This window comes from Neodiprion lecontei, chromosome 5, assembly GCF_021901455.1.
Source record: "Neodiprion lecontei isolate iyNeoLeco1 chromosome 5, iyNeoLeco1.1, whole genome shotgun sequence".
Classification (NCBI taxonomy): domain Eukaryota; kingdom Metazoa; phylum Arthropoda; class Insecta; order Hymenoptera; family Diprionidae; genus Neodiprion; species Neodiprion lecontei.
In genome coordinates, this window is record NC_060264.1 from 32463380 (window position 1) to 32490453 (window position 27074).

Here is a 27074-nt window from a genome sequence, read left to right on the forward strand (position 1 = left end):
GCGTTACACAATCGTTTACACACGACTGCGTAATATGAACATTAGATAAGGCCTGTTGAGCGCAACGTCTCGTGGCGGGATTTTTAAACTCATAGCTTTTAAATCGGAACAAACACTTGTATCGTTTTCGTATAAATAAATTGCAAATTTTCTATTCAATATTAAATGTCTTCCATTTATTAGAAACACTCAATTTTTGGGCGCATTGGACGGATATTTGGTCACCTTTGGACAATAGATTTTTCAACCGTAATCGCATAATCTTACATTATCGGTTAGGACAAATTAATTATTATTCGCACGAAAACTAATAAAATAATTGCTAGGTTAAAGCAATAATTCTTTAAAAACAGACTTCACCGTACCTTTTTTTTCGCATGAACAACAACGAAATTGGATTTATACAATTATATATTGAACTATGTACCTATAAATACGTATATCTGTATTATATAAATTTTCATAAATTTCTTATCATCTCTGTAACCGTTTGTACATCGTGTTTCATAAAAGTTCTCTCTTCGATCTTATTATAATAATTAATTAAATATTTTTGGATCACCAGCGTATTTTTTTTATCTTATATGCTTTATTCAGATTTGTTTCTTACTCCTTCGGTTTCGGCTTAGATAATAAGTATATCGTCCTTTCTATCCGGGCCGTCCGGCAACCTCTGATTCATAATTCGAACGTTGTGAAATAGATAACCGACGGATTCTGTGCAAGGACGAACAACAGCTTGAACAGAAGCCATGCAGAAGTTCCTCGTCGCTGCGCAGGAGATTTTCCAAACTCGAAGGCAAGGGGCAATGCACCAAATGTGCTGAAATATGACAAATAAGGTTTAATTACGGTCCGAGCACGCCGTTTTAGTGAGAATTACATCGCCTTAGACAATTCTACTTAACCTACGTTTCATAATAATCGTAAATTCTCATTTCTTGAGCCAGAATCAATGGTAAAATGATAACCAAGCTATTCTTGCCGTCATTTCGCTTGTCGTGAAACAACGCTCGATGACATTTAAACGCCCGAAATGATCGTGTGACAAAAATCAAATCGCAAGCGTGTCAACGGCGGCCATATTGATCTGTCCGTCTATCAATGTTATATATAAAATACACATTATTCAATAAGAGTTGAACGAATAATTTGGTACGAAAGATATTCTGGCGCTTGCAGTAAACGAACTCTGTATAGATTCTTCGTTTTTATTGTACACATGTAAAATAATATACAGGGTTAAAGTTGATCGATCTTTTTTACCTCTCGGGTTTACCGCGAAGGGGTTTTGCGGCTGTGTGTTTATGGTTTGGCGATATATGCGTCACGTGCGTGCACAATATATGGACTTGCGTGTCGGACAATGCCGAAAAGGTCACTGACATTACTCACGCACACATTTGTGTACTCGAGGTATTGGGATGTGTCCTACCTATATACCTACATACCTCAAAGGCCAGACACGCGAAGGTAAAGCCTAGGCAAAGGGCTGCCAGCGGCGCTACGAGAACCGAAAGGAACACGTAACAGCAACCCCTCGAAAGCCGGAAGCAGTGGCTACTCAGTCTCCACGCGCACTCTGGACTCCTGATACCATCTGGCTCCCCGATCACATCGTCCCACATCACCTAGACGAATTTACAATTATTAACAAGATTTATCAGATTGCAAGAAAGAAAATTGTGCTGAGAATTAATTAACTTTTTTTTTTCGTTTGAACGACTTAAATCTGGGTGAATGTTTCAGATTTATATGCAGGGTGAATACAGTTATAAGAATTTTTCCACCTCTTGTTTTATACTGCATTGAATATTTAACGATCCAGGTATATCCTCGGTTAAATATTTGGTGGGTAGGTAAAATTTTGTTATCTTTTAGGGCAATATTGTTATCTACTCTGCGTGCAGCAACTGTTGAAAAAAAAAAGAGGAAGGACGCAAGAATTTTTCAATAAATTTTGATATGTTTGTATAAAACAAAGATTAGCCGTGTTGGTTATTGATTATGAACGTAATCCGTTCACATCGTTAACCCGATTTGAAAAATTCTGAATCTTGGGGTGATTAAGCCGTTAATTGCGGGGATACGCAAAGGGCGTTCTAATTTATTTTCTACAATTCTCTTTTTCTCCGATTTACCTGAAGATGTTGATTTAAATTATTTGGATCGCGATCTTCGAGTTCGATGACGCTTCCACCGCCCATTGAAGAATCCGGTTTCTCCATGCCTGCAACGTGAAATCCGGATACTAACGGAAGTAACTTCAGATTTTTGAACGAACGAAACCAGGACCCGATCGACTGCGTTCCACGGGTTGCAAGCACCATTATTCTGCAAAATTATCAGAAGCTCAGGCCATTCTTGACTAATATTTCGTCCCCTTAGTAACTCGCGGAATCTTATAGAACAAATCTGCTCTTTATTCTGTTGCAGTAGACGATTTCAATGAAAAGTACCTTGTATGTAAGTCAAGTACGATTTTATAAATTACTGTAAGTGGCGCAAGGCTATCGTAAATGCGATAAAAATCGACGGATCATTATTAAACTATAGCCCACGCTGCTAGTCGTTAAAAACGGAACATTGGTTTACTGCAAATCGATTACAGGTGTGACTGTGAATTATTTATTTACCACATCGCACTCCTCTTCGCTCCAAATACAGGATATCAATGACGTTTGTATTTGGCTGAATTTTTTCATTCCGATATTCAAAGTTTGAATTTCGAATTTCGAATGTGCTGGCGTAACGGTGATTTTTTTAAAAAATTTCGAATACTTGGAGAGTATAACCTGATAATTTCGAACATTTTTATCGTAAGACTACGTCGCCGACATACGAGCATACTTTGCGAATATAACCTCTTATCCCGGGAAAAGGAAATAGAAGTAATTGGTTTCGGGCAGATTCTGTACACGCAACTTATATTGATTCAAATTCTTACGCTCAACACAATTTGCATAGCGCGGCACGTATGCATATTATATACAGACGTGGTCAGGGTGAACCAGGCGAACATAAATGCGTTGTGTGTCGTGAGGGATGGCCATCAACCCCCAAATACGGTCGAGCGAGCTTCGTAAAAAAACATGTTTATTGTACATACCGTGGAAAAGATTTTAGTAGATTTTATCACGCGGTAATATATACCTATTCAGTAGCATAAATTCGTCGTGACACGAAATTTTTCTATACAATATATCAAGGTTCTATAGGTTGATTAGACACCATTTCATGTCAGGCCTCGGGAATCGAATATTTCAACAATTAGTAACGAATGAGCTTCTCATTGTGCAATTTCTTCGAGAATGAATCGATCCACAGTATCATTTGACAGGTAATGAGTGAAAAGTGCAAGTTTGAAATTGTTATCGATTGGAAAATCGAACATCGGTTGAAGTTCGGTTGGTTTCGAATCGAAATTCATTAACCCAAGAAACATAGTATGTCGATTATTTTTTTCTAATCTACATGGAACGTTTCAAGCACGAAAAAAAACCTATATTCAATTCGCTTCGAACGTTTTTAACAATTGAACCGCGCGTTATAACGCAACAAAAATGTATAATATAAAACTTGACGGCAAAACTATTAAATTAACAAACCGCCGAACATATCATTTTTGTGCAGAATATTGAACCGAGATTGAAATCGAATTCGACAATGTACAATAACGCGTTAATTCAAGCAGGCATGCCAGGATGCACTTACTTCTCCAGGTGTCTTCGATTTTGGCGGCAATTTTGAAAATTTGTCAAGTTTTCGGCAGTATCAACGGTAATAACAGATAACTTTGAATAGTGTTTCAAATCAGGTCTTGCAGCACCGCATTTACGACCCACGGGTACACCTGACTGATACTGACCGGCAGGTCAACTCAGGTGTGCTCAGGTGGATTGGCGAACACTATACCTACATCTCAGGGGTCGCAGAGGGTAGTTTCCGTCCGAGAGCTGGACACTGGTCACTCGGGCGTCTGCGCGATGTGCGTGAGAAAGTGAACCGGGTTTTTCGAAAAATACACAAAGACTTTAACGCCAAGTAGTAATTCTCATGCTCCTAGAAACGGAATTCTACAATTTGGAACGTACATCAGCTTCCATTTTTCCATTATTTCTACGTTGGCAAATACTTAAAAAAAATTAACTAGATAAACAAGGTAATGATGTGGGCTTATATTGGTACAGAGATCATTGATGTTGACTTTATTAATGATGATAATTACAATTGTAATAAAAATAATAATAATAGTCATAATAACTACAGCTGTCATAATAACGTGATTTGTACCGATCTGGCGATTCGCGGTTAAAACAATTTTTCGGAGGAATTGGAATTACGTCAATTTTCTACGTATAATTATTGCTACATCACGTGTCAATATATTTACCACCTGCGTTCAAATATGACTTTGTTGCTACGCGTGATTCTTTTAATTTCATTCGATCTGCGGTTATACGAATCAACTGAATGAAATTAAAAGAATGGGTACTCGTGTATAAAATTATATTGTACATATATATATATCCAACTAGGCGTATAAAACATAATAAAAAATACTTGTTGTTGCTATGTTTATTATTAATTTGTACCGGTAACGACGCTCTGAGTAAAGAAATACTTGGAAAATCTGATTTCGTTGCAAAGTTAGAGCCTGAAATTCCTACTTAGAAATGAAAAAAAATAAAAAATTCATTTGCGACGATTACTCTTTCCCAACTTGGCTTGTAACTGAAAATTTGAAAATTTCAGGTGACTATTCAATCAAATATATTTCTATAAACTCGTTTATTACTTGTTATGTATCGTTTTGTGGAACTTTAACATAGATAAACGTAACTTGTCAACTTTTTTTTTTTTTTGTCTACAGGGTCATTGCAGTCCGTTGTTATTTCAAACATTTCATTACTCGACTTATAATTATGAATTATTACTAAATTTAACGTTTTTTGACATGGCGCAATTTTTTACGTCATCTGACTAGATGCGCTACTATTTCGTTTGGACGCGCGGTAGCTTCGAGTCTTATGTAATTTCTTCGGGACTGAGCATCTTCCAACAAAGCATTCCACATTCTGTCTCTCTGAAAATTAAATATTTGTCAAATACAATGTCGTAGGTATATAAATATATACATGTACTTTTTTTTACGTGATGGAATATTAGGATCACTGGAATTCTCGCAACGTCTCCAAAGTCTAGCTTATCATACCCTGAATGTTGCGAAATTTCCGCATAATACGAGACAGTATTTTGCTCTTGTCAAAGCGACGCAGAGTCGCTGAGGATCCGACAGAAATCCGATTCCGTTTGTCCTAACGCAGGACATCACGATAATGTCGCGTTCGTGTCCTTGGAAACTATCAACCGTATTTATCTCGATGCTTATTTTACCCCTAAGGTTCCCCATGGTGTTTGTGATCCTGTTGAAAAACGATCAAGTATATTTTCGTGCGCGCAGTATGGAGAATACCGAAGAAACGTAACGGACAGTTAATTCGTTCATTTACCTCTCGTTTATCTTAGCTTCCACTAAATTTTGCTGGTTTTTGTAGGGGGTTATTACACCTATGGATACATGTTTCGGTACTTTTCTCTGATCGATGTGGTTGATCATACCGTGTATGAGATTGGCGACAAATTCCGCCTCATCGGTGTTCGAAAACCTATCGTGACTTTGCGTAGTGTCCATGTTTAGTACTCTATATGGATGAAATGGAAGTACGGCTCGGGTATCGTTCACCTCAGCATTCTTCAGCATTCCACCGTAGAAAAACTGATTGGGCCAATGCGATATCTGGCTAACCATTCTGTACTGGGTATCTAGCATGATAACCGAGTTGTTTTGCAGATTCTCTTGAGCTCTTTGAATTCGCGAAAATAAAGACTGATCGAGGCCAAGCCTTTTCGCTCTCTGTTGACGATATTAACAGACTAAAGTTAGAACCGGCTTTTTATTAGTGGAGAAACATTTGGTACCAGCGATTGATGATCGCTCGTTAGTATACCTGAGAAATTATCGTTGCAGGAAGTTGAGCCGGGTCTCCAACCAAGACTAAAGTATTCACTCCTAGCATTAGCGGAATCAACGTTTCTGCTTCACAGCTCTGCGTTGCTTCGTCCACGATACATACTGATATATTGTTTTTTTTACCATCAGCAACAATTTTGGATGTATTCAATTGTTTGTCACTGAAAATCAAAAATGTATTACACCATGATCTGAGTTTCACGGACGTGATTAGACAAATTAATATAATGATATAATTTTTTTCCAAATTTCTTTTTTACGTCATAGTATGTTCTCTTACCCAAATGCAGATTCCATTATGTTAGTGTAACAGGATGACAACGTACAGGCAATTATGTTTGCACGAACTAAAATGTTGTTTTGAGCTTCTCGTTCTTGTTTCAATACATATTGAGGGTCCGTGTTACCTTCGTTCTGAAAATATAATAGAAAAAAAAATTAATACAAAACAGATTTTGCTCCCCAAAAATTACTCTGGGATTCATTTCACTCACTTGACCACAATTCTTTATAACATCATATCTTGCTTTCAAATTTGCAAGTTTTAACTTGTTGTAGTGGGCTTGAGTTTCATTGACCTTTTGCATACTGGACAACTCTGACTGTAAGGCGTTGATTTTAGCCTCTATAAACCTTTCCTGTAAATACAATCATTGGTTAACCGGTGAATGTCTAAGAAATGGGTAGAATAATTTTTACTAATATATTCTTGTTTTATTTTCTTCCAGGCCATTACTCGCACCTCTTCTTCAAGGCTATCCATTGACTGACCCCAAAATTTATAACTGTCGTTTGTCCTCTTCACATCTCGTTTGGCCAACTCTTCAACAGATATTTCTTTGACTCTTGGATGCATGGCGTTGGTCATTCCGACGCGAACCATCTTGAATCGTTCATCTTCTAGGAACACATTGCAAAAGAGGCGTTTTAATGGCATCAATCATATTACGGTGCGAGTTGTAAATGAATTACAACTCACTAGGTAGCTGTGCCCGGCGTTTTAAAAGGCGAAGTACTATTTCATCGATGGCAGCATTTGACGGAGCGCAGAGCAGAATTCTCAAGCTTGCATCTTTTCTTCTGAACCTATTATCACCGTACAGCACCTGCATCACCATGTTAACGATAACATGCGATTTGCCCGTTCCTGAAACACCGAAATTTGGCGTGAAGTTTCTTTACATTAAAAGTACTATATTCTTGGATCTCTTTTCAGAAAAATAACAACAGCAAATTAGCACCTGGAGGTCCTTGAATCAAACAGATTTTGGCCTCTTTACGAACGATTGATTCTGTCGTTTTGAACACTGCTTCTGCCTGCTTGGAATTCAGCTTGTCCTTAACAATACAAAATGAAATTATTTAAAATTTCAACCACTTCATTTACACCTGTCTCATTCAATGCGCTCACACTCACCTTGGTGATCAGAGAGTTTTGGAGTGGTTTTTGGGGCTGAGCCAAATTCGTTCGGGATTCAGTCTTTGGATTGAGTATTGAGGAAAGAAGAGGCGACCTGGGTAATGACTGCAGAGCTTGAACCATTCTCATTCTGGATCGCAGATAAGTTACGCACCTTAATCGTAACGGTCTTTTACAGAGGTTCATTTTTAAAGGTCTAGTGAGTACCGTGTAAGTAAGAACGTGTGTTGATTGTTTCACATAATTGCCTGTAAACATGAAATAAACGTGTGTGCTCAAATTTTCGCAAATTATACGTCATGTGTCGTATTTTTTTGCTGTCTTTATAAAGGTAATGAATCAAAACAACCAATTTAGAGAACTTACCGAGCTCACGATTAAAAAACGTAAGTGGCGTAATTAAGGATTTGTGCATGTGCGTTATGTAGGCGAAAACCTTTGAGAAATGAAGTTTACCATCGTCATCACGATAGCATAATTCCAAAAACACAAGATCGCCGTAAACAGGATGTATTTGGTTTTTTATTTCATTTTCGTTGGCCAACATCTCTAGCATCATTGTGGTTAATGTCACATTAACTGATGGAATTTTTTCCCATGTGATCGAATTGTCGACGATTGAACAAAACAGTGTTTGACGTCTGAAGCAATGTCGTTATATAAATTGTCGGGTCGGAGCAACAATGCAGGGATACAAAGAAAGGGTATTATAGGTACTTTTATTTTTGCTCTCAAACACATACCTCTTCTTTTGGTCGATACTTTCGAATTCTTTAGTGATTCCGTGCCACAGTTCGAGGAGTAGAAGCGGCACCATAATGTGATAGTATTCATTGTAATTGTTATAATTTGTCAGCAACGGTATCAACCCATTGTCGTCAACGATCGGCGGTTCAGATTTTAAATTTTTCTGTTCCTAATGGAATAAAATAAGAAATGCAAAAGAAAATATAAGAGGTAAAGTATGGTAAATGCAAAGAAAAATGGTGTAAAGAAAATTCGGCTTAGCTATCCACGATTAAAAGCGATTAATGATGATGGTAGCAAAAGCACTGAGCAAAAGCAAAATTAAAAGCATAGCAGAGTCCGGTTTGTAGTCGAATTATGATAATCTTGGACGGCACAACATTTAATGAAGTAATGGTTTTCAACATACTTTAAGCCATGAAGTCACGACAACAACCGGCGGCTCAGAATTCAGTTGTTTTTGTTCCTAATGAAACAAAGCAATGAATAAAAAAAAAAAAAAAACTGGATGAATTGTGCTAAAAATTTTCAATTCCATATCGACAATCATAAAAAAATTCTCGTTTTTGTGGTAAAGAATGAAATGAAATAACAACCGTACAACAATAGTAGTCAAGCAATAACAAAATGTGATGAAACAGTGTTGAGTTTGGCTTAAAACATTATATGAAATAACTGTTTTCAACTTACCTCCAGCCACGAAGGATTCCATGCTAATATGTGGAATAAAAATTCCTTCAATGTAGGATATTGTCCCTTATTGACGACTTGTTGAGGTGGAACCAACAATTTATCTTTGGGTATAAGTGCGTCTTTTCCAGGACATTTCTTCATAGTATTATTAGAGTCGATCGGATATTCCTTAATTGTCGTAGCTTCCATGTCGAATCTAACTTTCTTCCTAATCTTTTTCTGCCGATTTTTATCCAACGAATTTGGGACCCAGTTCTCCTTCTGATTTAGTGATACTTCCTTGTCTGATCCAATCATTTCGTCAATCATAACCGTGGCCATTGAACTGGTGACTTCATCAACACCTTTTCTCTTATCTTCCATTCGTTCTTCATGTGTCTGTGCTAAAACCTTATTTACAGACGCCTTCTTATCCTTACTCGACTCCAGTGGCACGATTTGGCTGGAAATTTTTTTAGGACTCGCCAATTTGCTGGACTGAGATTGCGCAGTTATTGAAGTTGACGGAGTCTCCGCAACCTTTGTACTGTTCTTCGATTCCTTCTTGGTCTTCAAAGTCTTACTTGGTCGCGAAGAGGCTTTCGAAGTTGTGGCGGTTTGTTGCTGTTGTTCACTGATCAAGAATTCACCTCTGTTCTTAGCACTGATTTTAGCTTTGCCTTGAGGAGCAACTCGCTCAACCGAAGGTTTTACCGAATTCAATTTTTCCTTATTAGCCAACGCCTTTAGCTTCTCCTTTCGTTGATTGACAATCTCTAACTTCTCATTCTTAGATATTGGTAAACTCTTCCTTTTTCCTAGAGGCAGTGGAACATTTTTCGCCCATTTATTCTTGACCCTTCTCCGCCTTTGCTCCTCCTCGTATTGCTTCTGTTTTATCTTGTCGTCTATTTCTAGTTGACGTTTCTGTTTAAATGTCAAATGTGGGGGCTGCTTGGATCCCCTGCTAGTGCAATTAGTCAGTTTGGTACCTTCTGTGCTACTTGAGGCCGAAGGTGAAATGTCGTCGTGTTTGCTGGATGCTGTAAAAGAGTCTTTGACACTGGAGCGTCTTCGCTGTGGTAAATGCAATGGCTCGATAATTTCGGGACGTTTTGGAGTGGTCTGTTTTATCCGCAGAGATTTATCAAGCTCATTCTCAGGGCTCGGTTTTTCTTTGGTCGAAGTGGGCAACGGGTCAGAAACGTGAAAGATGCCGCTGTCCGAATCAACTTTGTTCTCTTGATTAAGTTCTCTCTCGATATCATGGAAACTTATTGGCTGCAATGTTTTAATTGATCCCTCAGAGTGGCTGCTCTGTTTCTTTGATTCTGGTTCTTTGCTTTCGGGAACCTTAGTATTGGCTAATATTGCTGCATTTAATAAATCCAGATTTAGATTTTTCATTTCGTCAAAAAAATCCATTGGCGGACTATCCGGCTCTTCTTTTATCCTCTGGCTCTCCGACAGCCTTTGAAGCCAGGGGTTGTCCTCGTCGTCGCTATCTGACGGCACTATTATTTCATCATAGTCAGGCTCAATGATTTCCTCTTTGATGTCATACGCATCTGGAATATACTCCGACTTTATCTCTGGAGGACCATCTTCAATGTCTATTGCATCGTCGCTTCCAGTCCCATCGAACAACTGAGAGCTTGGGAAAACGTCGTATTCGTCATCGCTCAACTCCACAGTGTCAATAATCGAGAAACTGGTCCTCGGCTCTTCCTTAACAGACCTTAATTTGAACGGGGATGAAGTGGCACATGGAGTCTGATCATAGAACGATTGTTGCTCCCGGTTGAACTCCTTCTCTGCTGTTTCCTTCGAGTTTGCAGGTGACTTTGAGAATCTTATTTTTATCGCGTTAGAGAGATCCATAGTATCGTCTGGCGCTGATTTCTCCGTAGATTTTTTGTGCTTTGAGCTATCTTCGTTCTTGTTTCTCGATCGACTTTTTCGACCCGTTTTACTGTGTACCACTTGGTGTTTATCAAGCTCTTGAACATCGCCTTTGAACCAGGCAGAACAGGAAGGCTGCGAATCTAGTTTGGTACTCTTTGGTTTAGACACATTATCTATAGTTTCGTTGCAGTGTTTTGGCACAAAGGCATAGCAGTCGTTTACTTCACTCTGCTCAGGTAGCACAGATTTTTGTTTCGTTTCTGGAGTCTCTTCCTCAATTATTACCTCCTCCTTGCAATCAATGCTTATTTCAACTGCTTTCGAAGACATTTGATCGTCATTACTTTTGAGATTTAGGGTCATACGGTTTGACTTGTCTATAATACCGACATTAGTTTCAATCGCTGGAATAACTGGCCTAACGGGATTATTGGATTTTGGCTTTGGAAGGTTGATTCTCAGTTTTCGTTTGTCAGTTTTTGGCTTTGGCGGGTTGACTTTTTTAATCGTCGACCAAATTTCTTGAATTTCTTCCACTTCCGGTGATTCATCTTCTTGTTTTGCTGATATGTCAGCAAGAACAATGCTTGCCTTGACTTGGGAAACACCGGCATTATCGTCTGAAATAAATTAGTTGGTAAATATTGTTGCTAATATTCAAGACGTAATAAATAATCGAAAATAAAATTTCGCTTGAGTCTCAGATCGCCCATAATTCCTATTTCGCTTAGGCTGGTCACCTTGTATTATCTGATGCTCTTCATTAATCTTAGGGATTTTTGGAGCTGCGAATCCAGAATCCAACTCAACAGTATTTACAATCGATAAATTTCGTTTCCGTGCGCATCTAGCATTTTTGTCTACAGATGATACCACGCTCGTTGGTTCGGATTGAGGAACAAATTGAATCGCAGGTTCCAAAGGTCTTTGAGTCAATACATCATCAAATTGTTCAAGGTTCCTTAAACTCGTCTGCAATAGAAAGCAAATTAATTTAAAAACTCTATTCAAGCTAGTAATGGCAATGTGATGAGATGTTGAATAGAAAAATCAGTTTTTGGCAATTTTAGAATAGCTTGGAAGGGCAGGCGAGTTTGAAAAATGTTACATAGGCTGTCAGTTATTAAGTTTTGCTACATTTCAGTTTATTCTGCAGTTATAAAATAACAATTTTTCGTTAAAGTGCGTCGTCACATTAACATTACAAACTTCAGGCTTGTATTAAAAAACATCACTCTGTCATCAGTCACCAGTATTTCATCGGTACTTACATTACCCTTGCAAAGTTTGTACACGTACATCGGCTCATTCTCCCTGTACGTTTCCAAACAACCTATGCCAATTTCATCTTTATCGTGAAGCTCGATTACGACCTTTGGGTCCTGAAGACGTCCGTTGACATAAATCCCATTAGAGCTCTGAAAGGGTAACGAAAAGGCAGATGTTGTGAGGTTGAAAATCTGAATAAAAGACTGACGCTAAATTGCAGCATTTACCCCTAAATCAATAACTGCCAAGCCGTTGTCAGTCCTGAGAAAGAGGCAGTGTTGCCTGGAGACTACGATGCTAGGACATATAATGTCGTTGTCTGGTTTTCGACCACACGAATACTGCAAAATGAAATGAGAAAAGTTACTCAACAAATTGTAGTGGACGGAATAAGCAAAATTCCATTATTTATCATAGAGACATCAATTGAGAATGCAGACTATTTCAGGAAAGCGTTATGTAGAGGTAACGAGAACAAAAGCTTGCTGTACAATAGAAATGATATATGATACATGAGAAGCTCCTGTTACATTCAACAAACATGATAGAGATAGAATTTATTATGGTAAAGAAAAAGTTGAAAGAAACGAAAGCCAATTGAAGATCAGAGCATTGAGGCGGTCCACAAAAATAATCATCGTTTCCATCAAGGGAATGAAGTGAAAAATGCAGTGACAAAGTTCGGTTAACATACATTGATAACATTTTAAGTTACACTATTGCATTTGTTTAATAATGAAAATTGTGCCGGGCTTACCGATTGTTTGTTTTTTTCGAGAATTACGAAATTCCTCGGATCATTAACCCTCTCTAATGTCCAATCCATGTTCTGTCATTTCTCAGATAACGGAAAAACGAAGTAAATTTACTATCAAGACAAGAAGTAATATCGCTGACGCTGAACTTTCGATCAACGAAAGAGATATGAACTCTCAGTCGAATCTAACGAAAATTCGCACGCGGACAATTACGATTCAATTTCATAACTTTCAATATATGTGCACTTTTATACACCTCACTAATTGTTTAACCTTAAGACCCTCAACGTCCCCTTAACACGAGCCTAAGGAATAATCTGCTGCACATTACGATCCAATTGGCCAAATTTAATTCCCAAAGTCCACCAAAGTTTAGCCGGTATTCCTTATTTTATAATGTTTACGCGAAGATACACCATCTTGCGGCAGGAGTTAAAAGTATTCAAAAGTGTCCGACTGATGTTTGCTGTTGCAGTAATTAAATTGCTCTTGTTTCAAGGTGTTTGATCATGGCGATCACCGTTTTAAAGAGTCTTTACAAAAAATCATCTCATTCTTTCGTAAAACTTTGAATTGAATTGCAATTTTTCATAAACTGATCCTGCTACTGTCGAGAAGTACGCTCTGATTGGTTAGGAATGAAAAAATTTCATGAGATTTCTCATCCATTCATTTTGCCGCGAGACAGACTTGCAGGTTATATTTGATATATTATTCAATTATTAATTTATATGATGATTTATCGTTCCTAACTGACCAGAGCACACTTCTTAACATCAAAAAAAATTTCAAATCGAATCGATGTTTTACGAAGGAATTAGATGGATCTTCGTCAAATCTCTTAAATCGGTCACGTGACACCACGTTCGAATTTCCAATTTTCAAATCAATCAACTCTTTACAGACAACGTGACAGGGCTTGCGCATGGCAGAGAGACCTCGCATGGACGGGTTGTATAGTGCTTGTAATCGTTGCTGTGTAATATCCGCATTAGTGCGCTTGCGCAACGGGTAGAGTTGTATGTAAGGCACGGACGTAAGAAATATACCGTACGTTACCCAACTCAAAGTTTTTGAAAGCGCAAGCGCATTTAGGTGAAGTTTTAGTATCTTCACAACTTTCTAGATAGCGATGACTAACTTGGCAAATAGGACCTTTATTTCAGGCTCAGGCCCTTAGGGATCCTCTTACAAGATACAGATACAAGAGGATCTTCTATGCAGATAGTATACAGATCAGTGGTCGTAATTATAGATGGGCAATGTTCAGAAAATAATTGATATTTGAAAAACGATATCGATTATAAGAACCTTGATGAATCTACAAATCGGCGCGAAAACACAAATTTTACATATGTATTTGCAAGAAAAAGTTTCTCTTTATTCTATACCCTAATTTTTTTACAAATATACACAATATCAACAATTCTCATTTTTTTTTTTTTTTTGTTCCCTTTTCTGTTCAATCGTCGCTGTTGGTCTACATAGTCTACGTTCGCATCAGAAGATCATCGAAAAAAAATCAAAATATCCGATGTTGAGAAAAAAGAATGGAACATCGATTAATCAAATAGTAAAAACGTCGACTCAAAATAATGGATTAATTAGAAGAAATCATCGGTATTTTCGATTGATCAGAAAATTTCGCTAACCCCTACTTGAAATGACCTCGTGGTCTTCATCATGAACATCGCCAGGTGTACGATATCGTGATGTTTCTATATCCTCAGTAAACGCTGATAATATGTAGTTTTTCGTAAACTGTATTAAAATTTTGTTTCCTGTGATGTTCATGTCCGCTCAGTTTTCTTCTAATAAATGAGTATAAAGTATGAGATAATCGTTCATAACAGAACGCAGTGTCGTTGAAACAATGCTCGTTTTCTCAATGTTCATAATATCATAAATATAGCATACTATACAGTCGAACACTGAAAGCGGTTGGGTGAGCACACGCTTTTTTCCACATGCTCGGCAATCACCGCTCCTCAGTAGCGAAACTTCGATTTTTATTTTAGTACACAAAGAACGTGGTACTTCTGATTTTGAATGGATTCGTCATACGACAAATTTCATATCTGACTGTATATTTTTCTGTTGAAATATGCCGGTACTTCTGAATGCCGATAAAGAATTATAACCTACAACTTGCAAGTCTGAACTGCTCTCTATTGCAAGCGTTTATTGGTATATATCTACAAACCCTTTGACGAGAAACTGATTTCCAATTTTTACTTCGAAAATTATCCACAAACTTGACGAAATACCGTTTTTGCCGTTGAACAATCCCTTGAGTTTCCAAACTTGCTAATTTATTTAAAGAGCAACTGCCTTGTTCTGCGTTAGTTCTAGCATCGAAACCATTCAAACACCTGTTCCACCCATTAAATCACTTTATTTATATTTAACTAATACGTACTTTAGTTCAGGATTTTTGTCTTTATCTTCTCAACATATAGCAAAAAGGCAACCTGGAATTGACCATGAGCATCGGTATTGGTAACGTTCAGGGCTCCCTGCGAGAGGCGTTGTACGAAACGTTGAACGGGATACTATCGCCTCACAGGGAGACTAGACAGGCAGCCGAGCAACGAATTCAGGCGTTGGAAGTTACAGAAGAGTTTGGTATACATTTGACAGAGTTTGTCGTAGAACCAAATGGCGAGTTAGCCATACGGCAACTGGCTTCTGTGATCTTGAAACAGTATGTCGAAACGCACTGGTGCTCTCTGGCAGAGAAGTTCAGGCCACCGGAAATCAAGTCACAGACTAAGGAAAAAATCAAAGAGCTCTTGCCCCTTGGACTGAGAGAGTCTATCAGCAAGGTTTGTTGCAATTTTGGTTGTTAAATTTTATCGTTTCCAAGTTGTTGAAAAAAACGTGTGAGTTATTTTGCCATTCTTGTTCTTCATCTTCAGGTGAGGACAGCCGTTGCCTATGCAATATCTGCCATTGCGCACTGGGATTGGCCAGAAAACTGGCCTGGTCTTTTTGATATACTAGTGAACTGCCTTAGTGGAGACAGCGAGTTCGCAGTTCATGGAGCGATGCGGGTTTTAACAGAGTTTACTCGTGATCTCACAGACACTCAGTTGCCAAATGTCGGTCCCGTCATCCTACAGGAGATGTACAGAATATTCCAGGGTGAAAATGTAATGTCAGCAGTAATTGTACATACATATTTCATCAAATTAACTTATTTTTACATACAATATCACAACACTTATTTCAGCAATACTCTGTGAGGATTCGTGGCAGAGCTGTTGAAATATTCACAACGATCGGTACACTGATTGCAGCGACAGATGTTTACCAAAAAGGATTCACTCAGCAGTATCTTCAGCCAGTGATTCCGATGTTCTGTGAAAAATTTATACAGAGCTTAAGGGTCCAAAATGGTTTGACGAGCGATAACGGCTTGAAGACTGACATTGTGAAGGCTATTTACATGCTAGTAACAAGAATGCCCAAATACGTTTCAAACTTTTTGCCACAAATGCTGCCACCGATTTGGGAAACTTTGTTGGACAGTGCTAAAGTTTATCAGGAAGAAACCGTTAATGGTGGTGGAGATATCGAAAGTCAGGATGTCGACTCCGATGGTAAGAATAAGTTTTTACTTCCAATCTTTCATGCAATTTTAAATTTCTCGTAGAGGGAATTGTTTTTTAACAATTGTTTTGTCTTCTTCCAGGGGAGATAATTAATTTTAATAATCTAGTTATCGCTATATTCGATTTTATTCACACTCTGGTCGACTACCATAGGTTCTCAAGTCTTATCGACAATCTACTACCCCAACTACTCTACTATTTAATCATTTTCATGGAAATAACTGACGAACAAATTGAACTTTGGACCAATAATCCCAGCCAGTTTGTGGAAGAGGAGGAACAGTACGCTTTTGCTTACAGCGTTCGTATATCGGCACAGGATCTGCTCCTTGTGAGTATATTCACATTTTCTTGCATACTGTTATTCAAAATTAACTCTTTATCTAGTTGATTTACAAAAAAGGCAAAAAGAGTTTTGCGAACGAACGTTCAGCCGAACGAAACATTCATTCCTAATCTTCTCAGCTGTAATTACAGGTCATTGTCAATCACTCGGAAGAAGTGGCCGCAAACGCATTATGCGACGTGATAACGAAGCAAATAGAGGCAGGAAATGCAATGCGAATAAGCGGAAACGAAAGGGTGTCCCAGAACTGGTGGAAACTGCACGAAGCTTCGATCTTAGCGTTTTTTCTCACAAAAGACACTATTGTCGAACAGCAACAGGCGGGAACCCTGCGATTTGACATTGTCGCATTTCTTGAGAACGTCGTACTAGCCGATTTAAATAATTCCGGTAATTATATTAGTACTTTTGGCGTAACGATCTTCGAGAGCGTAAAGGTATTCACTAAAATCCTTTCACAGCTTCCCATCCGCTGTTACTGGGTCGATGTTTATGCCTCGGCGGACGATACGCTCAACAAATGCCACCGGAAATGACGTCACGTTTTTTAGAAGCCACCGTGAATGGATTGCAAGAAAATCAGCCGGCCTGTATCAGAATCAGTGCCGTAAAGGCCGCCTATTGGTTTTGCGACGCTTTCATCAAGGGCAACAACGGCAACCAGAACATCCTTCGATCCCACTTGCCGGCTCTTTTTCAAGGCTTGTTCAATCTGGCAAGCCAGATGTCTGCAGAGGTCCTCACCATCGTTTTGGAGAGCTTTGCCATTTTGGTTTCGGTCAGTAGTCGACTTAAGCGCAATTTTTCAAAGATAGAAAAACGAGAAACATTCAATTTCAGTTTCATTTTACCTCCTTTCACTTGTTCACAGCTTGACCAAGCCTTCACTGCCTCAGTGGAGAACAAAATATGTCCGCTAACTATAGCGGCTTTTCTCAAATTTCACAGCGACCGTGTTGTACTTGGAGTCTGCCAGGAAATATTCAGAGAATTGACGTTGAATCCCGAGTGTATCGGACCGCTACAAACGCGGCTCGTACCGACCCTCGTCAGTATGATGAGTGTCAGTCAGATTGATAAATCTAAAGATGGTAATCAATCGGTGTCCTTGAACCCCTTACCGATCGAAAATCGAATCTGAAATCTAATTGATCACACACTTTGTTTAGAGGGAATTCGAAGCGTCGCCCTTGACGTTCTTCAGGTCCTCGTTCAGCACTCGCCTCAGCCGCTCAGCAGCGCTTTAATGGAGAGCGCGTTTCCTGCCTCATGTCACTGTGTTCTTAGTTCCGACGATAACGCGACTCTGCAGAGCGGCGGCGAAGTCATCAGAACATATCTATCGGTTGCTGCACAACAAGTCATCAGCCACAGGGACAGCGACGGACAGACTGGGCTGCATTACATTTTGCAAATAGTGGCACAGCTGCTAAATCCTCAGGTGTGTAAACCTAGAGAGTTGAACTTGTTTTCCTTTGCAAAACATGTTATAATTATGTAAATATCTATTTCGTATTGATTTAGTCCAGCGAATTCACGGCAACGTTTGTCGGCAAGTTGGTTACAACATTGATAAGAAAAGCTGGAAATACTTTGGGCGAGAATATAGACCTTCTTCTCAAGGCAGTGTTGAGCAAAATGCAGCGTGCTGAGACCTTGACGGTTGTACAGAGCTTGTTGATGGTCTATGCACATCTTATCAACACCGAGTTCGATGCGGTTCTCAACTTTTTGTCCACTGTGCCAGGGCCAACGGGACAGAGCGCTCTGGCATTTGTTATGTCTGAATGGGTATGCAGACAGCATTTGTTCTTTGGCAACTACGATCGCAAAACTGCGACCTTGGCACTGTGCAAAATTCTCGAACATGGCGTCACCCACGACGACACACGACTCAACGAAATCACCGTAAAAGGCGACCAAATATTCGCAGGTAAAATTGAGACAAAGCAGGTTAAAAAATACTTTGTAAACAGAAATTTGGTAACAATGAAGATTTTCATGTACAGGGACGGAGGATGGAGTTAGAACAAGGAGCAAAGCGCAATCCCAACCCTATCAATGGACGACGATACCACTCCTGGTAAAAATTTTTAAAGTCATCATCAACGAATTATCCAATGACATAGAGGCTGTCTGCGCTACCCAAGGGATAGATGTTAGTAGAAACTGATACCTTTAATAGTCTGCATATTTGTTCAAATAAAACGGGTCTACTGGTAATCAGTATCTCCTTTTTCTTTCAGAAATCCGAGGAGGATGAGGATGAAGATGATCAGGAGGAGCTGCTGGATCCCGGAAATGAAGTGAATTTGATACGTAAGTTACTTAATTCACAACAACCAAAGCTTGTTTTCTAATCTGCAACTTGTCACATTGAAATGCTTACCGTAGAACTCGATCCTGATGATGACGACGACGAAGACGAGGATCTGGAATTAAAGAACGACCCGGTTTACCATCTTAACTTGAGCCAATACCTGCGCGATTTCCTGTTGAATTTTTCGACGCATCACTGTTTTCCGGTCTTTTATCAGCATCTTAATGTACTTGAGCGAAGAGCGTTGACGAGCATGAACATTAGTCCTTCATTCTCTTAGCTGTAATAGACGTTAAAACCTGGTGACATTATGCGTAAGAAGAAAGATTTCTAGATCGACTATTCTATAACGCCGCTGTATATTTTAGCCTGTAATATGCGATTCCGTATAACCCATGTAAAACGTAAAGAAGTATTTGAGCAGGCTCCTTTACGTTCATACGAAAAAAAAATTACTCAATACGATTGAAGCGATAGTGAGTATATAATCAGAGAATGTAAATTTATCTTATTTATACAACAATGTTACACGTAATTGTACTAAGGTAAAGAAGAGTTTGTAGTTAAAAATTTGTACATTATCTATATTATCCTAACTGCAATCGAGGCTCTCGACTTTCTTCATTATAATTCGCATACGTAAAGCTAGAAGTAGTTATTACATATGCATGTAGGTATGCCTATGCGTACAGATATACTTGTCTTTTTATCCAGCTCTTCCAGTAACCGCGGTTTGTACGGCACTTTTGGGTTGGCGACTGAACAACAGTTAATTATTACCATTAATATCGCTATCATTAATTTTCTAAATATCATTATATTTTTGAATAAGATTTTTTCAATCAATTCAGTTCGATACTATAGATAAATCGTATTAACCATGCAGTTTCGTTATGAAATTTCAATAAATTTGTAATAGATTACAGATTTATTCTTTTCCTTATTTCAATGCCACATTCTTTCTCACTCTGCGCCGCATTATGGCCCATCTTCATCCGCTTTCAATACAATCCGAGGATTAGTCGGGCAGAAAGTGTCGCGGTGAGTTTGTAGAGTTTGTAAACATTCCGCAAAGGATAGTCTTAGCTGTGATTGTGGATAACGTATTTGTACTGTGTGTACAAAAATAAGGCGATACAAATAATTTAGGTGCAAAAATACGATGTTCTGAAATGTCTGCAAGAACAACTGATTATAAATTTGAAGCTGTGCTGGGCAGTGGATCATTTGGGTAAGTAATTCGTTAGGAAGATAGTTATGCACGGCCGGTACTAATTGATGCTAAATAGTCTTTGATTTCCTCGTACATTCTTTCTTGTCTTCATTTCAGAAAAGTTCACCTGGTTAGAAAACGGAAGGATCGAAAAACTTTTGTAATCAAGGAGCAGGATGTCAGCCAAAAGGCGAAAACGTCATACGAAGTTATCATAACTGTTTACACACATTTTTTCTTCGCGATTATTTTCTGTTACAAGATATTCATAGTTTGTATCCGAATAGATGGCCCTCGGCGAAATTCACTGTTTACGAAAAATGAGACACCCGAATATAATTGCGTATCACGACGCCTGGATTGAGGGAAGTCGTATTTACATTCGGATGGAATATGCTAGTCGTGGTACGCTGAAGGATCTTTTGGAGAGGCGACAAAACCCATTGAAAAACGAGGTGCCTACACAAATTGAGACGTGCTGTCGCACTTTCCTTCTGCTTACAATACTCCTTTTTGCAGGACGCTCTTTACCTATTTTCGCAAGTAACTTTGGGCGTTCATCACATTCATTCGCAAAAAATTCTACATCGGGATCTAAAGCCGGAAAATATCATGCTAACTGGTCACCTGGGTGATATTGTGAAGATAGGAGACTTTGGAGTATCCAGCAGTATGCAAGGGTAGTAGTTTCGTGCAGTTGATTATCAGATAAAATAAAACAAGCATGGCTGTCGTTAATGTACACGCTTCCGATTCTATTTCGACTATACTCTCGTCTTTGATACTCGTCAGTTATCGAGAGGCAATCCACGCCAAACAAGACGATGGCAAGAATTGTTTGGTCACAATTCTACCTTTAACGACAGTCTAGGAACTAAAAATGTGGCTTTGGAAATTCAGCTATTCGTGTGATCAATTGTTGTCAGCTGTGGTTTAATCTGTTCAGCAGTGATTTCTTTTTTATGTCGCCGTATTTCATTACAGAACCTTAGGATCAGCCACTCTTGCGGGATCCTATTACTTCATGGCTCCGGAAATGCTACGAGGACAGCCCTGCGATTTCAAATGCGATATTTGGAGCATGGGTGCTATTCTGTACCAGATGGTTACCAACGAACTTCCATTTCAAGCCAAGGTACATCTTAAATTTATGTTGTCCAGATTCAAAAATTCTCTGAATTTTCAAAGAACATTTTTATCTTTCATCGAAAATCGTTTATTCTGCTAACACTTATCGAATTTATATTAGTTTTCTGTTTTATTCATTTCAGAACCTTAAAGACTTGGTTGAGGCTGTCTGTAGCTCAAGGATTCGACCCATAGAAGCAAACACTTCGCCTGAAGTTGTGAATTTGGTATCAAAAATGCTGCGAAGTAACCCAGCATATCGCCCCAAAATAGAACAGCTTCTTCTGTGCCCTTACTTGGTCCCGTATATGATTCGTGTTCATCTTAATATCGGACGTATCGCAGTTTCAAACAAGTTTCAACATCATGGAGCATCACAGAATTTGAACGAAATAAACCCGTTTACAAAATATTTGCAAAAATTCCAGAAAATTTAAAACTTGAAATGTGTTATATCTGTAAAAGATTAGTTTTAAATAAGTGCACCAAAGATATAAATTTGAGGTGCTATTCTTTTATCATACATAACAAAAATGAACAATCGATAACTAATGAATAAATAAATATGGGACCCATTCATTAGAGATTCTTCATTATACGGAATTCGTTTAATCATAGTTTCAAAAGAGTTTAACAGACGAAGATCGACAGAAAAAAAAAAAAAAAAACTATTCGTACCCGTATGCCATTTTCAGCACACTGCATTGTAGCAATTGATTAATTATTCTGTGCTGATATCACTGAAGCTTTTGTTTCACGAACAATACAGAATTCCGCAAAGCCGGATACAAACTCGTTGCTAAGTAGGCGAGTGTAGCATTCAGTATACCTTGTTCTAGCTCAATGTGAGAAAAAAATTCGAAAATCGATGTCCCAATTAGCCAAATGGCATCAGTGAACAAAAATTATTCCATATAATATCACTGCCATAATAAGCGGTACGTTTGTTACCGTTACAGGAAATGCATAGTTAGTACCGTTACAGATTTGAACCTTGGATCCTCTTCACGCGGAGTAGAAAATCCCAGGGAAATTTGTTACGGAATTAAACCTCCACGCGGACGATGCTCGCACCTCGCATTATGGAACCATGAGTGGAATAGGTATGCGACTATCCCTCCGAACAATGCGTGCGGTGATCTATTGTCTATCCAGCATGCGAGTATCGGACCCGAACGTTACGGGGGGACGATGCATGACGGCCGGAAGTGAAGACCGGATAACCACATAGGTTCGATAACACACGATTTTACACCATTATATACTTTTCATTGGGTATCAGCGCTCCGTCCAAGTCGTATCTCAGCCCGGTGTGCTTGGCTGTGGCTTTCTAAAAAGTTTCTGATAGAGTAATAGCAGTAGTTGGACCAAGTTGCATAATTAAAATCCAGTGTAGAGTCACATTCGTTTGTGAATATTTCAGGCATGCGGTGACGATCAATTGTCTCAAATATGACGAATTGGCCATCGCTAAAACAAATCAGTGTTATTTCGTTCTCTAATGCAAATTGATATTAAAAGATTTAATTAAACAAACGAATTAACGATGAGACTGTTACTTCTGATCTCCTGCTTCTCGAGAGTTCTCACCGCAGAGTGGTACCCAGCTGGTGGTAGGGAATTGATATTGGGTGAGCAGGTGGATCTTGTCGGTTCCGATGGCGAATTGCCCGTCGAAAAATCGACTCCAAACTGGATGGAAACGACGCAGACTGAAGAAGTTGAAAGTGTGGGACCGGACAGCGAAGTCATTCCTATTCAGCCCCCGCTGGGCACGATTGATCCCGTCATCCCTAGAATTCCGGTGAACCAGTTGGATCCCGAGAAGCGCGACCGAGCCCGAGAACCTCTGGACGAAGTCGAACACATCGAACCAAAACAGTGGCCAAGTTCCATCAGACCTCAGGATATTCCGGGCCGGGGTTATCAGACAACGACCCAGTTCTCAACGCCTCGCAAGAATTCAAATCCCACGACTCTTGCCCAAAGGAATCCTTCCACACAAAGGTGAGATGCTGCAGATTGACACTGCAAAATAAATGCATTTCGAGTTTCATTGATTCTCTCTATTTAAACTTTCAAGGTATCCGCCGGTGACAGATCCTCCTCCAGTGACTGCGTCTACCGACGAAGTCTTTTGTGAATTCGGATCAAGCATCGGACCAACGCTGTGCGAATGGCAGAATGGGGACGGCGCTTTGCAATGGAAAGGTGGAACGGGACTTGGGACCAACTGGCTCGGTGGTCCACCGGTCGACGCGTCCTTGGGGGGCAGCATGGAAGGCGGTTACGCCTTTCTCGAAACCTCGCAAACCCCCGCGAAGGACTCGAAGCCCCGAAGTCCTGGTGGTCTTCTTCACAGCCCGCAACTGAGCAGCACAGGAGTAGCTGGGACTTGTTTCACATTCAAGTACGCCATGGATGGTCTCAGTTCTGCTGGACTGAGGGTCCTGCTCCACATGGGTTTCGATCCCTATTCCTTCAAGAAGGAAACGAGGGACACTGAAACCGATCAGGACGATGACAACTCCACCATCGTCGTCCCACCAAGACAGCAACCAACTAGCCTAGCTGAAGAGAGGGTCCTCTGGCATGCGCTTTATTACACTCTAGGAGTCTGGCAACAGGCTCGCATCCTCTACACATTTCCGAACATCCATTCGGTGAGCAAAATATTTACAGAAACACCGTTGGAATTTAAAGAGATAAGCCATGTTCGTCCAACTTCGTTCTTCCAGATCGTGATCGAAGGTGTTCCAGTCGACACTGGCGATCCGTCCAGACTTTACCGCGGCTATATAGCAATCGACGACATAGAGTTGCAGCCGGGAACATCGTGCGTGGGGTTCTGCAACTTCGCGGGTGGTTTTTGCGACTGGAGTAACGATCCCGAAGATGATTTCGACTGGACAATTGTAAGTATCATAAACTGTGACCGCAGGGAATTTTTATGGAGACCGAAATTCATTACCTTGAAGTTTTTGGTAACTGGCTCAGAGTCGAGGGAGTGCTAACCCGACGACTGGACCGGCAATGGACAGTTCAAGCGACAGAGCAACGGCCGGTGGCTACGCGTACATTGACTCAAGTTTTCCCCGGAAGCCTGGTGACAAGGCAAAGCTCCTGAGCACAAGTTTCCCTGCGACATCTCCCGACACTCCGAGCTGCTTGCACTTCTGGTTTCACATGTTCGGTTCCGGGATCGGGTACCTGAAGGTCTTCGTCCGGCACTTCCGGAGCCTGGATGCCCACCTTGAGGAGGTCTGGGGGCTGAGCGGGAACGCCGGAAACGCCTGGTTCATGTCAGAGGTTACGATCAGCTCGCTCGACGAGTATCAAATAATGTTCGAGGCCTCGGTAGGCAACACAGCAATGGGCGACATAGCGATCGACGACGTTGCCTTCACACCTGGAGCATGTCCAGGTGAGAAATCACGGCCACTATAATCCCCCAACAGAGCGGTGATGAGCGATCGTTTCTTTTTTAGTATCACCCCAGGTCGCTGCACCCAGCATTCGCGACTGTACCTTCGAGGTCGACGAATGCGACTGGATAAACTCACGCGATCCGGACAGGGTAGAGTGGGAAAGAGTCTCTACCCAGGTCCTGAGTCCCAGGAACCAGCGCAAGCCTTACAGCAACGGACACACCGTCAGCAGACGCAACGAGTTCTTCTTGGGCCTCGGAAGGTCCAGAGGAGGATCTCGAAGCGGGGGTGGAGGAACGGCTCAGCTTGTCAGCAGGGAGATGAAGGGGTCGGAGGATCCGTTGTGCATCACGTTCTGGTACTTCATGTTCGAGTCATTCATCGACTCCACCGGGCCCAGCTTAGGTTTGTGAAACTTGTGGACTTGGTTATGGGATGAACGTGATCTTACTGACTGTTGCTACTCCATGGTTGCATTTCAGGTGTGCTCAGAGTCTCTGTTCAGGCGGTCGGCGATGCATCGTCCGAGTCCAGGCCGATCTGGCAACTTTACAACAACCAGGGACCGACTTGGAGTTACGCTCAGGCCAGAATAGAGGAGAAAAAGAATTTCAACATAATAATTGAGGGGACTTGGGGACCCAATAGAGCCAGTGGCAGCATGGCTGTCGACGACATCGCGTTCTATGTTGGAGGATGCACAGGTACGTAAAGATCTCTCGACTCGTATCAGGCTAGAACTTGAATCACCTATGAAACTTTCGCTCTTCATAGTTATTCCTGCAAGCGCTGCTGTCATGGGGGAAGACTGCAGTTTTGAGAGAGGGCTTTGCGGCTGGGAGAATATCACTTCGTCGGGTAACGATAGGGCCGTATCTTGGCAGCGGGCTTTCGTCACTCATCGGCCTGCCCAGCTCTTGGACAAGACCTTCGGAGCTACCGGAGATTTTGTATTCTTCGATATATTTACCACCAATAAAAAATTTACCGAGGTTCGGCTGCGTTCACCGGTTATTAATCCAACCACCGAACAGGAAACTATTTGTTTCACATTCTGGTTCGCCGCTTTTGGCGTCGAGGAATCCACCACCCTACGCGTTATCAGGATGCCCGTTGACGAGAACGGAGATGAAAACGGGAACGGAAATGGCAGCGGAAACGGATACAACGGGAAAGAGCCGGTATTCATTTCATGATGCTCTTTTATTTCATGCCAAATTTCGCATAATACACGTGAAATACTTTCTCCTTCTTTTATCATAACTGCGAATCGTTAGCAAAACAATAATCATTCGTGTAAATGAAAGAGCGGATCATTTATACAGACTATAAAATTTACTCACTTTTAGTTTTCTCGACAATTTTCAGCTCTGGTCGCTTACTGCCAAAGGATTCAACAATCCTCGCCCAGTTTGGACGGCCGCTCAAGTTACCGTTGAAAATCGTTCGCCCTACAGATTGGTACTCGAAGGCAGTGCAAGTAATGGAGGATTTGCCGTCGACGACATCAAGTTCCAACCGCAAGCTTGTACAAGTAAGTATTGTGAAAAAATGGCAACTTGGCCGTGACAAAAATTAACCAAAAATATCACTAGAAACGTGAAGACTAACGTTTTTCTTTTGTTTTGTTTAAACTCATTCCACAGTTCGTCCGGCAAGTGCTCAGCCAGTTATCGAGAATGGCGGCAATTGATTTTCAATGTTAAATAAAAAAGTCACAGAAAAGAACAAACTACAATTGCAGTTATATGGACGATATCATGAATCAAAAATAAAAGCGAACATTGGAAATATCACGTAGTGTGCAAACTGACACCGATTTCCGGATAAAAAAAATTCATTTTCTATGATTTTTTATGGCGTCGCTCATTGAAATACAGGTAACTACATGTATACTGCCTAATATCGATATCCTCGGATTTGAATAATAGTTCCCAATGTATTTTCGCGTTTTATATCGAGCTCTGTAAGTATATTTATTACGGATATTCACCGATCGTTCCTGAATATAGATTTTGCAGCCGTATAACACCCCTTGAAAAGATTTTCTTCCAGCATATAACGTTAATATTCATCGCTAACTGTAAGTTATTTTTTCAGATAAATTGGCACAAAGAATTAACGCATTAAAGGTGTATTAATTTTCCACCCTTAAAATTGTTTTTTCAAATTTGAATAGAACGTTAATGAACAGAATACGATGAAAAGGGGTTTGATTAA

General features: G+C 40.1%; 5 protein-coding genes across 15 annotated transcripts in view; 3 read left to right on the top strand and 2 right to left on the bottom strand.

The window, feature by feature from the left end:
• LOC107225139 (importin-9) overlaps window positions 1–20012 on the top strand; it is a 31867-nt gene extending 11855 nt beyond the window's left edge. The window contains exons 1-13 of one of the 5 annotated variants that reach the window (XM_046739303.1): window positions 14518–14634; window positions 15265–15630; window positions 15724–15957; window positions 16038–16407; window positions 16500–16750; window positions 16897–17155; window positions 17227–17543; window positions 17637–17856; window positions 17935–18206; window positions 18290–18698; window positions 18775–18923; window positions 19012–19084; window positions 19160–20012. In XM_046739303.1, coding sequence (XP_046595259.1) covers window positions 15289–15630; window positions 15724–15957; window positions 16038–16407; window positions 16500–16750; window positions 16897–17155; window positions 17227–17543; window positions 17637–17856; window positions 17935–18206; window positions 18290–18698; window positions 18775–18923; window positions 19012–19084; window positions 19160–19365 — 3102 coding nt within the window. In that variant the 5' untranslated portion in view covers window positions 14518–14634; window positions 15265–15288 and the 3' untranslated portion in view covers window positions 19366–20012. The other 4 variants (XM_015665494.2, XM_046739305.1, XM_046739304.1 and 1 more) reach the window with 4 other exon arrangements.
• On the bottom strand, window positions 155–3923 carry LOC107225129 (caveolin-3-like). Of its 7 annotated transcripts, none has more exons than XM_015665473.2 (4): window positions 3715–3923; window positions 2142–2334; window positions 1452–1631; window positions 155–823 (listed from the first exon to the last, which is right to left on the bottom strand). In XM_015665473.2, the coding sequence occupies exons 2-4, from the start codon at window positions 2328–2330 to the stop codon at window positions 626–628; spliced, it is 567 nt and encodes a 188-aa protein (XP_015520959.2). In that variant the 5' UTR covers window positions 2331–2334; window positions 3715–3923; the 3' UTR covers window positions 155–625. The 7 variants fall into 7 exon arrangements, with proteins under 7 accessions (XP_015520959.2, XP_046595270.1, XP_046595272.1 ...); XM_046739314.1 differs by having other exon boundaries at window positions 2142–2363; XM_046739316.1 differs by having other exon boundaries at window positions 2142–2230; window positions 3715–3922.
• Window positions 4823–13438, bottom strand: LOC107225138. The gene is made up of 18 exons (XM_046739302.1): window positions 12805–13438; window positions 12275–12388; window positions 12050–12196; window positions 11519–11750; window positions 8892–11398; window positions 8611–8667; window positions 8198–8370; window positions 7821–8095; window positions 7452–7702; window positions 7276–7372; window positions 7014–7181; window positions 6777–6934; window positions 6529–6672; window positions 6315–6448; window positions 6012–6195; window positions 5514–5917; window positions 5216–5426; window positions 4823–5086 (listed from the first exon to the last, which is right to left on the bottom strand). Exons 1-18 carry the CDS (start codon window positions 12871–12873, stop codon window positions 4976–4978), a joined length of 5436 nt encoding a protein of 1811 aa, XP_046595258.1. The 5' UTR covers window positions 12874–13438; the 3' UTR covers window positions 4823–4975.
• An 86-nt stretch (window positions 20013–20098) lies between the features above and the next one.
• On the top strand, window positions 20099–21980 carry LOC107225131 (serine/threonine-protein kinase Nek8). Its single transcript, XM_015665475.2, has 6 exons — window positions 20099–20316; window positions 20416–20506; window positions 20586–20753; window positions 20818–20978; window positions 21283–21433; window positions 21570–21980. Exons 1-6 carry the CDS (start codon window positions 20258–20260, stop codon window positions 21861–21863), a joined length of 924 nt encoding a protein of 307 aa, XP_015520961.2. The 5' UTR covers window positions 20099–20257; the 3' UTR covers window positions 21864–21980.
• A 707-nt stretch (window positions 21981–22687) lies between these two features.
• LOC107225132 (MAM and LDL-receptor class A domain-containing protein 1-like) lies at window positions 22688–26650 on the top strand. Its single transcript, XM_015665477.2, has 9 exons — window positions 22688–23433; window positions 23510–24089; window positions 24165–24341; window positions 24424–24850; window positions 24915–25259; window positions 25337–25558; window positions 25629–26035; window positions 26223–26388; window positions 26501–26650. The coding sequence occupies exons 1-9, from the start codon at window positions 22973–22975 to the stop codon at window positions 26545–26547; spliced, it is 2832 nt and encodes a 943-aa protein (XP_015520963.2). The 5' UTR covers window positions 22688–22972; the 3' UTR covers window positions 26548–26650.
• Window positions 26651–27074: the final 424 nt, after the last annotated feature.